We start from the raw sequence: 13,541 nt of genomic DNA, 5'->3' as shown, positions 1-13,541 counted from the left end.
GCGTACTATCTGACACTTGCCCGGTGAAGCTGTGTTTTTTTTAAGGACATATTTCTGATGTTCATATGGTGGCATATGATTACAAGGTATCACTGTCAGCTGGCACATGACAACTGGTGAGTTGGCTGCTTCAGAAATTGGCCCTCCTGTCCCCTCCACTTCACCCACTCTCTGGCTAATGAGAGCCGAGAATATTCACTGTTCTGCTCTGGCCTGGTGGCATGGGTTGGCAATCAGAGTGGGCATTTCTAACATTAAGGGCTGAGTCTCTAGCTGGGAGTCTTTCACACTTGACTTAACTTAGAAGCAGGGCATACACCCAAAGCTGGTGTGACTAACATTTCAGCTTGGGAGCTCAAGTCCAGTGCCTGAATTATTTTGAAATGTTGTTGATATAGACACTTCTGGACTGTCAAAAGATACTGGATCATTAATTCAAATGCTACCACCCCTGGCTCTAGCCCAAGGAGGCAAGGCCCTCCCAGAAGTGAGGCAGGGCCAGGAACAGCCTTGTCAGGGACGCTACATTGGTAGACCTGGTCCCCCATGGGTCAGGAGACCCATGTGACCTCTGTCTCTGAGCCGGTACCTCTTGGCTCAGGCTCAGGTTTATGGGTGGCAGGAGTACCCAGGCCTTCCTGGCATCCAGCCACGGCATCTGCTTTGGACTATGATACACAGCAGGCTGTGACTCACCTTGATCGAACTGTCTTTGCAGACTTTCCATCTCTGACTTGTTCCCGCTGACCCGGTAGATGCCCTCAGTGCTCAGTCCTGTGAAAAACAAGCAGGTCCTATGAACCAGAGCTGGGGAGCAGAGGGACAGGGGCTGGCTGGGGAGACCAGGTTCCCGCCAAGATGGAGGAGCAGGGTAGCTTTCTTGTTTGGAGTTTCTTTTAAAAATACTGCGGGACGTGGCCTCACCCTCCTTTCCTTTAAAGGTAAGGGCTCACCTAGTGCAGGCTGGCCTTGAACACCTCATCCTCTTGCCTCCAGTTTCCAAGTGACAGAACTGCAGATGTTTGCTACTTCATTTGGCTTAGTATCTGCTGGAACTTGATATGCAGACCAGGCTAGCCTCAAATACCAGAGATCCACCTGCTCCTACTTCCTGAGTGCGCATCATCCGCATTCAGTGCAATCTTGAGTATTTTACTAATATATACGTGTGTGTGTGTGTGTGTGTGTGTGTGTGTGTGTGTATTCATTCTGAGATTTCTGCCTGGGTATATGCCTAGTACCAATGAAGGCCATTCAAAGGTGCTAGAAACTTGACTCAGGTCCTCTGGAAGAGCAGCCAGTGCTATTAACTGCTGAGTCATATCTCTCCAGCCCCTTTATCCCCTTTTTAGGAGGGACATTCAAGACAGGGTTTCTCTGTGTAAGAGTCCGGATATCCTAGCTGGGTGGTGGTGGCGCACACCTTTAATCCCAATACCCGGGAGGCAGAGGCAGGAGGATCTTTGTGAATTGGAGACCATCCTGGTGTACAGACTGAGTTCTAGGATAACCAAGGCTACACAGAAACCCTGTCTCGAAAAACCAAAAAAGAGTCAGGCTATCCTGGAACTAGCTCTGGAGATCAGGCTAAACTCAAACTCACACAGACCAGCCTGCCTCTGCTTCCCAGGGGCTGGGATTAAAGGTGGGTGCCGCCACCACCAGGCCCAAACAAAAATAGCCCCTAAAAACCTTAGCTTCATAGTTTGTGTATATGTCACGTGAGAGCAGTGCCCTCAGCATACAGAAGAAGAACACATGCCCTGGAGCTGGAGTTACAGCAGTTATGAGCTGTCTGAACTCAGGTCCTCTGGAGCCACTGAACTGATTCTTCAGCCTGAGTGTGTTTCTGCTAAAGATAAAAAGCCAGGCATGGTGGTACGTACTTGCAGTCCTAAAAGGTAGGGACAGAGCAAGGTTCGAGGCTGGTCAGGGTTACACACTGCGTTCTAAGTCTCCATGGGTGACAGAGTGAGACACTGTCTCAGAGAGCCAAAGAGGGACAATGGCGCTGCCAAGGATGACAGTCTGAGGTTCTTCTTTCGGACAGGGTTTCTCTGTGTAGCCCTGGCTGTCCTGGAACATGGTCTATAGACCAGATTGGCCTTGAACTCAGAACTATGCCTGACTCTGCCTCCTGAATGCTGGTATTAAAGGTGCGCACCGCCACCACCCAGTAACAGCTTGGGTTTAATCCCTGGAGCCCAGTCAGTGGAAGGAGACACTCTTATCTCCAATCCCAACAAATAAAGAAGAAGGCTGGAAGCGCGGCTCTGTGCTGGCCATTTGCCTGCTGGGAGCGGGTTTCTGTCCTAGTTCCAGAGCCACAGGAAGCAGAAAGGAAGGTGCAGTCTGTCCACCTCAGCTGCTGTGATGCAGCCTACTCAACAAGCTTTTCTGGACCCCTAAGAATGAAGAAAACTGTCCCTTCTTTCACACAGAGCACCCTGTGAACTTTTCCTACATAACTTAGTGTGTTCATGTTTTTATAATCTAGCTCTGAGGAGCTAGAGTACAGCTCAGTGGTAGAGCACCTGCCCTGGTTTGATCTCCAGCACCACAAAAACCAAAACACACAACAACAATGTCCCATGCCAGATCCCAGTATCCACGATGACTCCAGAAACAGTTCTACCCTTGTTTAGGTTCTCCCAGGCGTTTAAGGGCAGGGACCTTAAGTGGCCTTTCCTGGTGTTTCCAAAGCACTGGAAGGAGCCACCCGGGGATGCCTTGTGCCTCTCCCACGAGAAGCCCATGCCCCAGTCTAGGTCTATTTCTTACTATTCATGCTGCTGATTTCCCTCTGCAGTGCCTATCACTGAACGTGAAAGAGGTCTTTAAGTATTAAATGTCTGCTTTCTCGCCCCCTTTTCTACTACTTTTTTCAAAAAAGAAAATATTTATTTTTCATCCATCTTCTTTTCTTTTACTCAAGGGTCTGCAGAACAGCTCTGTTCTAACTTATTCAGTGGCCTGAGCAATGGCAGCCCCAGATGAGTCTCAGTGGTGGCAGCACCTGTCCAGGGTCAGATCCGGTGTGGTCCGTCACACCAAAATTCTTCCCTTGGTCACAGCCGTTCAGCTCTGCTCCTCCCCCTCCGACTTCTTCAGGATCTCCGCAGAGGTAGAATCAGGCATAATCTCCCACGGTTGCTCACGGGAGCCAGTTCCACACGTGTATAGAACTTCTGGGGCCACTGACCACCACACCAGGACCACTGAGTGGGCTCTCTTGTTGCCTGGATTCTCCGCACAGCAGAATCTGTGTCACACAGAATGAAGGCAGACAGACTGATGCAAGACCACCTCAGCGAGGGACAGGTAGTCGGCCCTGGGATCTGTCACCACCAGAAGTCGTGGCTTCTTGAAGTTCCTGGAAGCGGCTAGGATCTGGTAAATCAAGGACATGGAGTCAAGTAGCCGGCATTCTTGGAGATGACGCTGACGCCAGAGCTTCTCCTATCACCTTTCCTTTTGTAGACTGTTCCAGCCGGAAGCCAAGGTTGCTGCCACCAGCTGGGTTCCTGCTGTAAGGAATTTAAGGAAAGGCTCCTCCACCCTTTGCAGGGCATCGGATAATCTGGAAATAGTGTGAATTTTTAAAAATTAAGACAGGAATCAAGAACATCATTGATCCAGGCATGGCGGTGCACACCTTTAATCCCGGCACTCCGTAGGCTGAGGCAGGTGGATGTCTCTGAGTTCAAGGCCACCCAGGGCTACACGAGGTTGAGTCAGTCTAAGAGAGTAAAGTAACAGAGCTCACGCCTTTAATCCCCACTAGCGGGTACAAAAGACAGAAGCAGGGTCTTCAGTATTTAGTAGCAGGTGTTCCTTCTCCAGCCAGGCTGAGGAGAGGCAGCAGGGTCAGCCCATTCAGCCTGAGGTAGAGTGAGAGCTGGTGGCCCGCTACTTTTCTTTTCTGTTCTTCAGCTGGAAGTTTGAACCCCATTATCAGTCACTGGATCTTTTAGTTATTGTGTTACAGGCAACAACAAGCAAACAAAAATTCCTATGTCTGTGTTTGGGTTTGTGCATGGGAGTGCAGGTGTCTTCCGAGGTCACAAACGTCTGTCCTTTGAAGCTGTTAGCCACATGGCGTGAGTGTGGCTGACAATCAAACTGGTGTCACCACAGGCCTTCTACTTGGTAGGCAGAATCTCCACCAACTGAGCTACATCTCCAGCTGTTAATAAAAACAACACCGCTGCTAACGACAGCGATGGCGTCTCTCGTAGCCCCGTCTCACGGTTAGTCTGTCTTTTGCCTCCTCCACCTCATTGGGATTTTGGGCACATGTCATTATGGTGCTTTTAGTAATTTGTATGATGACTTGAAAATGTTCTCAGCCACATTGAACCTTTCTACCCGTTTCACCTGTTAGGTGACACATCACAAGTGTACAGATGGAACAGGACATATGCTGACAAGCCCCGGTATGTGCCTCAAGTTTCCAGCTTTCATGACCTAGTCTGAAAACATTTTCTAAGCTCTCTTCCTTGTCCCTAAATATCAGCCCCCTTTACGTGGTGATACGACGGACTCCTATGTCCCAGGATGGAAAGGCACGCTTGGCAACAGCCTCCTCGGGGTCAGGCATCCCTGTCCTCTGCACAACAAACAACACATTGGCTGTCTGAAAACGAACCAGGGTCTGGCTGCTGCTCACTACAGGATCATCACAGGATGGCACATCTGAGAATAAGAGGCTAGCTCCAGAACATCAATTAATCATCAGCTTAGCATTTCCCGTAAGCGGCCTGCCTGTTTGTTTTACCAAACCCCATGTTAGAACAGCAACCCTACTGCTGTTGTACCCGACGCCATGGCATAATTTAGGAAAGGTATCATTAGCCTAGCGGGCACAATTTATTACAACTACCACTTAGAATCAATTAAAAACAAACAGCACAGGAAGCTGACTGTGCCTATCATGATGGCTAAAGTGACTGGTGGGGGGCTGACAGGATGCTGTACAGAGCAGGGCCACTTGACAAGGGGCCTAAACCACACAGGACAGAGGGGACCAGGATCCAGCAGGGCACGCCAGGGTTATCATAAACATGGGCAGACAATTCTAGGGACTAGCTCACACATGCCAGCAGGGCCCCCACCAGGAGAGGCTGGTATGCACTGTGTCAATCTACCAGAGAGCAACGGGACACGGAGGCACCCTGCCTACCATAAGTCTCCAAAGAACCCCTCTACTTTCAGGCAACCTCACCCAGCAGCCTCTACCTGTTTGAAGCATTTTCTCTGGGGGCTGGCTGTGCAACCAATCTAGCTAAAACGGGAAGTTCCAGATTCAGTGAAACCTGGTTTCAAAAAATGAGAGCCAAGTGAGAAAGATACCTGATGTGCTAACCTCTGGCCTCAGCACGAGTAAGTTGTACATTCCTACACACACACACACACACACACACACACACACACACACACACACACACACAATGAGAGAGTGGCCAATGTTACTATTTTCAAATATCAGGACATGCAGGACAATCTTGTTTCAATGGCTCTAGGGAGCAGAGATGTGACTAAGAATGGAAATTACAGGATGGCAAATATTCTCTCAATACATAAAATAACTATTAATAGTCATTGATGCCATTTAAAGAATGGTCCAGAACTTCTCATTTCCCTCCTTAGTGGATAAGTATCTGTCTGGGATGCTGTTTAAGATTAGTATCTGGCCCAGGGAGGCCAGACCCAACATTACCCAACATTAATGAGCCATGTGCTAAGTGCTCACTCAGAATCAGGCCAGGTGTTCAGTGCTGGGTATGTGTCTGCACAGTTCTTACAACAACTCCTTAAGGCAGGCTGCCTCCCGTCCCACTGCCCGGATGGGAGCGCTGACATGAACAGATGAAGTAACACACACAAGGTGGAGAGCTTTCACAGACATGACCTTCATTAACCCTGCTGTGTTCTACCGTTCCGGTAGTGTATTGTAACACACTCTGGCTCTCCAGTTTTTGAAATGCAGCCCAGCATCAAGTGCAGGGGAGGGGGCTTGTATACAACTGGCTCCAGTGACTCGGTTCACTCTGGAGGGGAACAACACATTCCTAAATGTGGCTCTAGAAGACAGCCTAGAATTCAGAATTTCTCCACTACCTAGAGTCCTGAGTATCAATGAAACAAGGGGGCAATACAGGCAAAACAGAAAGATGTTTTAGGAATAAACTTGTCCTGGAAATGCTGTGACTGCTTTAAAAAAAAAAAAAAAATACTTTAAACTGTGTATGTCCGTGCATATGCGTGCAGGTGACCCAAGGCTGGGTGTTGGGTCCCCTGGAGCTAGAGTTACGAACAGTTTTGAGCCACCCAATGTGAGTGCTGGAAACCAAAACCGCCTCTGGAAAAGCAGCCCATACTCTTGACCATCACTTAAGCCATCTTTCCAGCTACTCACAATTGCTTTTTCTATGTAGCTGACCATGTAACCATGGTCACATATGGTGTTGATTAAAAAACAAAAAAAGCAAGCCAAGGGTGGATGTGGTGGTATACCCCTATAATATCAGCACTCCAGAGACGGCCAGATCTCCATGAGTTTGAGGCCAGCCTCCTCTACATAGTGCACTCTGTCTTGACTGCTGTCCACACTCCAGAACAGGCAAAAGCAACATCTATTCCTTCTTTCAGTAGATTACTATTGCTTTTTGTCCTTTTGGTTATGACCAAGTATGACATCATGGGCTTACTAAGTGTGCAGATGACAGGCAAGCTACTGTACAGAGTTTTTAGGCTTACTTAAAACTACTTTGACTATGAATGGCCCATTTCTCACTCTTCAACATTGAGTTCCCGAGAGGCCAGTGGCTCTCAATTTCCCCCTAACCCACACAGGGTTTTCCTCTACAGCCTTAGCGAGCATGGAACCTACAGAGATCCAATCGCCTCTGCCTCCGGAGTGTTCGGACTAGAGGACGGATATACCACCACGTCCAGGTTTATGGCAAAAATTTAATATCCAGACGAGCTTCTCTCTCCCCACTGGCAGCAGTCTGGCAGAAGTAAGGCTGTGCCACTGTTCCTGTATAACCACCACTCGGTTCTTCTCATTTTCTTTTTTAGCAGTGAATCAATACTTCCTCTGAGACAAATTTGGAGTTGCTTATGTTTTTATTTCTATATTTGGATATAAAAAAACCATCAGCACTTTAGCGTTATTTTTCTCCCTCTGAAGTAACTGATGCTGCTAGCGTGTTAAAATCCCATACTCTGGCAGGATGGACAGCAAGCGATACTCAGGCTGGCTCTCTGGAGCAGGAGCAGCAGCGTGCCTTTGGGGCACATGCCCACAGTCTGCCACCGTGCACCTCCTGCAGAGACTCTGCTGCCATCACCGTACCAAACAGGCTATGGGGTGGTGAAGGTCCCCTCCTCTGAGCCTGGACGCATGTCTGTGTGCCATGAATGTGCAGCACCCTTGGTCCAAAAGATGGTGTCAGATTCCTGGGACTGATGGGACAGATGGTTGTGGGCCATCGTATGAGTGTTGGGAAGTGGGACCAGGTCTCCTGCCAAAGCAGAAACATCTCTGAATCATGGAACCATCTCTCTAGCCCTGTAGCCTGCACTCTTAACAAGCCTCAAGAGTCTGTCTGCAGACATGACCTGCACTTTGAAACAGCAGAAAGCACTCAGAAACACTTGGTACCTGGGTGGGTGGCGGCGGCACAAACCTTTAATCCCAGTACTCAGGAGGTAGAAGGCAGGTGGACCTCTGTGAGTTCAATGCCAGCCTGGTCTATATACGGAGTCCCAGGCCAGCCAGGGTTTCATAGTGAGATCTTTTCTCACAAGCATCCATCCAATGGAAAAAAAAAAAAAAAAAAAAAAAAAAAAAAAACAAACAAACCCACACACGCGTTCTCACTTCAGCAGCACGCATATTAAAATGGAACAATACAAAGAAGATAGTATGGCCTCTGTAAAAGTATGACACAAATTTATGACATGCTCCAACATTAACTAACACCCCCCCCCCAAACACACACATTTGGCTCTGCCTTACAGCTGAGCTGGGCGGCTAAGAACAAACTGTGTATCCTCTGAGGCTAGAAATTGTCACAAAAATAAAAATTAATTGTATCATTAGTTCATCTGTTAAGAAGGTGTGGACACACACCTTTTAGTCCCAGTACTTGGGAGGAAGAGGCAGGCAGATCTCTGTGAGTTCAAGGTCAGCCTGATCTACAGAGTGAGATCTAAGACAGCAGGGCTACACAGTGAAACCCTATTGCACGCGTGAGTGTGTGCGTGTGAGTATGTGTGTGCGTGTGTGAATGTGTGAGTGTGTGTGTATGTGTGTGTGAGAGAGAGAACATTAAGATTATGTAAATCAAAGGCATACTGAAATGATACCAAAATGTCAGTAACAATCACAGTGAAGATTACCATGGCCCAGACACTGTACTAAGTCTTTATTAGAAGCAGAGTGCCAAACCCTTCCACCAACTGACACAGATGACTGCTGTTGTCACTGGTTTGTAAGGCAGGAAGGTTTTCCTTTGGTTCATAGTTTTGTGATGGGATCAGTCTGTGGTCTCATGAATGTGGAGGAGTTGAGTTACGTTGTGGACGGTCAGGAAGCACAAAGTGGTAGTAGATTTCTGTTTTATTTTTGTTTTTTAAAGAAAGAGTTTCATGTAGCCTAACCTAGCTTTAAACTTTTTATGTAACAGAAGATGACCTTAAATTCCTGATCCTCCTGCCTCTACCTTCCAAATGCTGGATTCACGGATAAGCTCTAACACACACACACACACACACACACACACACACCTTAGACACTCTTTTATTTCGTTTTACAGAGCAATGGAATAGTCAGAGGCCAGACTGTTTGCCCAAGGTCACAGAGCTGGCTGGGTGATGGAGCTGGGATGTGGCGCATTAATCTGGTTGCACAAACAGAGCGCGGAGGTGTAATGCTATACCCAAAGGGGCCAGGCTCCCCTTCCCCACTTCCACCTCGGGGACCCACCTGCACCCAAGGGAACAGTGTTCCCGGACAGCCCTTCTCCCCAGCCAGGCCTGCTCGGGAGGCTCCCTGCTGTAGTACTCCTCCAAAGGTCAGCAGGAATCCCACTTGGCATGTCCTACTGGGCTCCCACTGCCTTTCTGCCTCCTGTGCAACCTGAGTTGCTTGGCTCCCCCAAGGTCCCTGTCATTTGTTCCCTGACGGAGTGCTACACACACTGTATTATGACAAGCCTTGTTATCAGCTGGACGGTAGGCAGTGTGACTATGCATTTCCTGTGACACAGTCCATCTGCACAGCACGCCATCAATCCCAGGGTTGACTGGGGAGGAAGGGCAGGGTGATATGGAGGAGAAGACACAAAGTCCTCACCAAGTTTGTGTATCGCATGGCTCAGGCATCTGGCTGGGCTTGCTATGAACTATCCAAGAGCAGGGCTTCTGGATGTGACTCTCAGCTCTCCGGATGTCCCAGGCCAGCAGTGTGAAAGGGGTATAACCCACAGTGGAGGCAAGCACACTTCTCTCTGAGGACAGGAATCAAAGTCCCCAGCCAGGACACTCAGAGAGCCCTCCTGTCAAGAATATGAGGTGTGGCCTCACTGAGTGACCCTATCAGTGTACCTACCAACCTGGTGACACAGCGGTGGCACCGGTGTGGCCATGAGCGGAGCTGGCGCACCACTCCAAGGGAATTCATGGCGGGACAAAGCTGTCAAAGCCAGTGTCTAGTGCCTGGCTGCAATGAGTCACGACACCACTGCACTCTGCCTCTACACAGGGTGCCAGAGCTCCCCAGAGCAGCCAGGCGGAACAGCACCTCGAGGCCACAGGCACGCCTCTCCAGTGCTGCAAGGTGGACCATGAAAGGAATCAACAGTCGCCAACCACAGCCCTGGCCTCTAAGGAGCGCCTTTTATAGTCAGAGAAGCCTCTGGGGCAAAAGCAGGTCCCAGGCCCTGGAATCCAAAAAACAAAACAAAAGCAAAAAACAAACAAACAACCCCAACTTGTCTGTATGTGGCTGGGGAGGGTACTGTCACCTGACTTTATTCCATTGCTCACAGACTTTCTATGAACACTCCTTTTTCCCTTCGATACTTCAGTTAATTCTTGGTGGCTAGACTTAAGAAAAAAGTTCTCTGCTATGATAACATCACCTCCAAGGTGTGGCACCCATTAACCCTGGGGCCAAACCAGACACTTCCTTTACAACTGTCCAGAGTTCCAGGATAAGAGAAAGAGCAGAGCATGCACAAACAGGGCAGAGCTGGAGAGGAGTGGCAGCCCAGACCACAGCCACATCTACAAGCTGGGGCCCAGGGTCCCCGCCCTCCTCAAGCCACTAGCACGTTCTGATGGTGGCGTTCAGCACGTCCCAGTACCTAGAAAAGGCTCAGTGGCTTCGAGAGGACAGAGGGGCTCACATGAAGGGTTCTGGGGCAACAAGAAGGAAGTGGTGGGCGGCAGCAGGCCATTCCATCAGCCTCCATGTCTCCTACACATGCACGTGCAGCCTCCACCTTGCCCACAGGCCTTCCTGCCTCCCCGAATCTAATGTTCCCATTAGTTCACTGCAGCTGCCATTTTCTGCCCCCACCCCACCCCCCATTTTTAAACTTATTCAGCACAAGGCCATGGCTTGTTTGTATCTGGGATGTCCCACAACAGGTGGCACTGCTCCGAGAGCACCTAACTGAGTTCTTGTCCTCTTGGCCCCTTTGATACACTCAGTCTTCCTAGTCAACCTATGTGGGTCTTCAACAATTTTACAACTGGCCTTAAAGGGAGGAACAGGGCCTGTTGCAGACGAGGTTCCCTTTGGCTTAGTTATGATGCCAAGTGACCTGACCTCCCAAATACCCACAGCCTCACAGACCTGCATCTGAAAAGCGGGAAACTAAAAGACCGCCATGCTAGGGCTTTGTTGGCCCTGCTGCCTACAGAGCATGAGCGCTCAGACCCAGGGACGGCGCTGCAGCGGGGCAGCACATACAAGTCAAGAGCCAGGGCCAAAGGACTTCCCTGTCCCAGCTAGATGGGACAGCAGGCCAGCTCTACGAAGGGACACTTATACAGGATAGTGCGCTGTGCCCAGGACCCTGCTTGTCTTATATGGCACAAGATCCCTTTCTGTTCACGCAGGGCAGAGCATTCTGGCTTTCAGATCTCCCCTAACACATAAAGGACCAGGACAGTCAGCACAGCCAGGCAGAGTGGGCCTGCTGGAACCGTGCTGGGGACTTGGGCTGACACCCAGACTATTTCTGTCTTGGATGGAAGGCAAGGAAGGCAGGGTTACTTGGTGAGACACGCTTGAGTTCTCTGGCTGCTGGTCGCTCCAGGCATTATGCCAGGGCACGCTGTTCTGATCATGAAGGGCACCTGGTCCCGAGGAAATCCTCTAGCACGGCAGAGTCACAAGCTCAGTGAGCTCCACTTATCTGGATCACGCAAGGGCTGGCGAGCTGACCGCCGATATGTGGCAGTAAAGAATTTCTGGAATGCAAGTGATTGAGTTTGCTTGACTTACAAGGAAGCAGAGAAACAGGAAGACGGTGAGGGACAGGTATGCAACCGAGAACAAGAGGTGACATTAACTCCCATGGAAACTACGCACCTCCATACTCTAGCGTCTCATTAGCAATGAGACGCGCACAATGAACGACACCGCCTGCAGTAGGGGCCTCTTGGTGCGTCTAGCCTTGTTCTCGCCTACTACAGGCCACAGTGCATTTGGAGGCATCCCTAAGGCAAGAAGCCCCACGAGAAACAGCTCTAGAGCATGGCAGCCTCGGGCAGCGCATCTACAGGTTCTCCCAAACAGCTCTGTTGCACCCAGTGAGGTGTGGAGACTGGGGGGGAGGGTCTGTTTAGAAAGAGCTCTGCTAGTCCAAGACTGTAAATCACATTCCCATTAGCTCAAAGCACAGAAGGTCTGTAATGATGTTGTGAGCAGCCAGTGAAAGTTTTGTTTTCTATTGTAAAAAGGGATTAGTGTAGCTTTGAGATTAATACTGTCCAGCTCATAGGAGATTGGCTAATATATGGTGAAGTTGGTCTGTAAGGAAAAAGCTCTATAAGAAAAAAGACCATGCTGATGAGGATTGGGCTCCTCTCAGTGTACTTTTTAGCTTCAGGTCGTGGCCTCTGGTCTCCTCGTGGGCTCCCCTCAAGAGGCTGGAAGAAGCCTACCTCCAAGGATCGGATAAAGGAGTTCTGAGGAGGTGCTGGGTAAGGTGGTATAGCAGGTGCCTGCTAGAGCTTCTCTAAGTGTTCTGGAAATCTGCTAACTCTAGGAGGTAGTCAGAACTACAAATGTGTGGTGGGTGACGTCATACTGTCACGGAGCTGAGGCGGTGCTTGGGCACTTGCAGGAGTTGGGTGTTGGGGAACAGAGTCCAGCGCTATCTGGCCGATTCTACTTCCTGTAAGACTCCAGGGTTCTACCCAATACGTCTTCTCTGGCCTCTGGCAATCTCAATCATGGGAGGTTAGGAGGACAATGCCTCTGGGTTGGAGTCCCAAGTCTGGTTTTCCTTTTTCTGGATCTGGTTTTCCCACAGCTCTCAGGGATGTGAGGAGGATAGAATGAGAATCAGGAAACCCAGAGCCTGGCAGGTGAACTCCAAATCAGCACATGGCTTATGTTGCCCCTTAAATGTCCACAGCTGCTATTTTTTTGTCTCATGCAACAGTGAAGGAGATGGGACCCAGGGAAATGGAGGAACTTGCTCAGAGCCACGCTGGCCATGATGCCCACAGATGCTGTGCTGGCACCTTGTTCACCAAAGGTGCTGTGCTATGTGCTAGGTACAAATAAAGCGCATTTCCTAAATGGATTAGGCAATCTGGGAGTTTACCAACAGCTGGAAGAAGTCAGTTCAGGCAAGAGCTGGCCTTTTGTCCCACTGTCCCCTGGCAGGATGACACTGTAGTTTGCTCTGTTAGAGAGCTGAAAATATTTGCATGTCTAAATTCTTAGCAGCTATTTTCCATTTCATAGCTCGGTGGAATTTTTTGGAGACTAGTTCCAGGAAAAACTGTGTTGGCCTTTTCTGAACCGTGCATCACACTCAAGTGCTCCGTACTGCTGGACACCTATCTCCCAAGATCGTGTGAAACCTGGTAGAGGGATGTGCTACTGAGGGGAGATAAACCAAAGCGGTCTTTAGATTCCAACGGCACCAGATAAACGTCTGCACAGACACTCATTTTCATTGTTACATGGAGGTGAGATGTGGGAGGTAAAGCCAAGGGTGAATTTGGCATTCTATTCAAATACCACCATCCATGTTCGCTGTCAGTATACTTGGTCACTGACTATATTTTAGAAAGGATGCAGCAGCATCAGTACCACCAGAGGTTGACTTTACTAACATGGGGCCCACATCAGATGACTGGGACTCAATTAGCTCTTCTTGGAGAGCTGTGAAGAACAAACTATGATTCAGAGGTTCAGTCACCCTGACCCCTCCCCTATGGGGTTCACTGATCTGTTTACAACACTATGCTCTTACCTTTGAAGGCAAGGATCTTTGTCTACCCTG

The 13,541-nt window shown here is 49.4% G+C and overlaps 2 protein-coding genes and 1 non-coding gene across 3 annotated transcripts in view; 2 read left to right on the top strand and 1 right to left on the bottom strand.

Annotated features, from left to right (window-relative positions):
• Window positions 1-13,541, top strand: part of Bbc3 (BCL2 binding component 3) — a 256,886-nt gene that overhangs the window by 166,479 nt on the left and 76,866 nt on the right. The gene's annotated exons all lie outside the window — the stretch shown is intronic.
• Arhgap35 (Rho GTPase activating protein 35) overlaps window positions 1-13,541 on the bottom strand; it is a 56,251-nt gene that overhangs the window by 9,183 nt on the left and 33,527 nt on the right. The window contains exon 3 of the mRNA XM_051206922.1: window positions 697-774. Coding sequence (XP_051062879.1) covers window positions 697-774 — 78 coding nt within the window. The remainder of the gene's footprint in view (window positions 1-696; window positions 775-13,541) is intronic.
• On the top strand, window positions 7,881-7,983 carry LOC127239054 (U6 spliceosomal RNA). Its single transcript, XR_007835954.1, has one exon. It is a non-coding gene; the product is annotated as a U6 spliceosomal RNA (small nuclear RNA).

Source organism: Phodopus roborovskii, unplaced genomic scaffold (assembly GCF_943737965.1).
Source record: "Phodopus roborovskii unplaced genomic scaffold, PHOROB, whole genome shotgun sequence".
In the NCBI taxonomy this organism is placed as follows: domain Eukaryota; kingdom Metazoa; phylum Chordata; class Mammalia; order Rodentia; family Cricetidae; genus Phodopus; species Phodopus roborovskii.
Note: the sequence above shows the minus strand (reverse complement) of the source record. Positions and strands in the feature narration are given on the sequence as shown.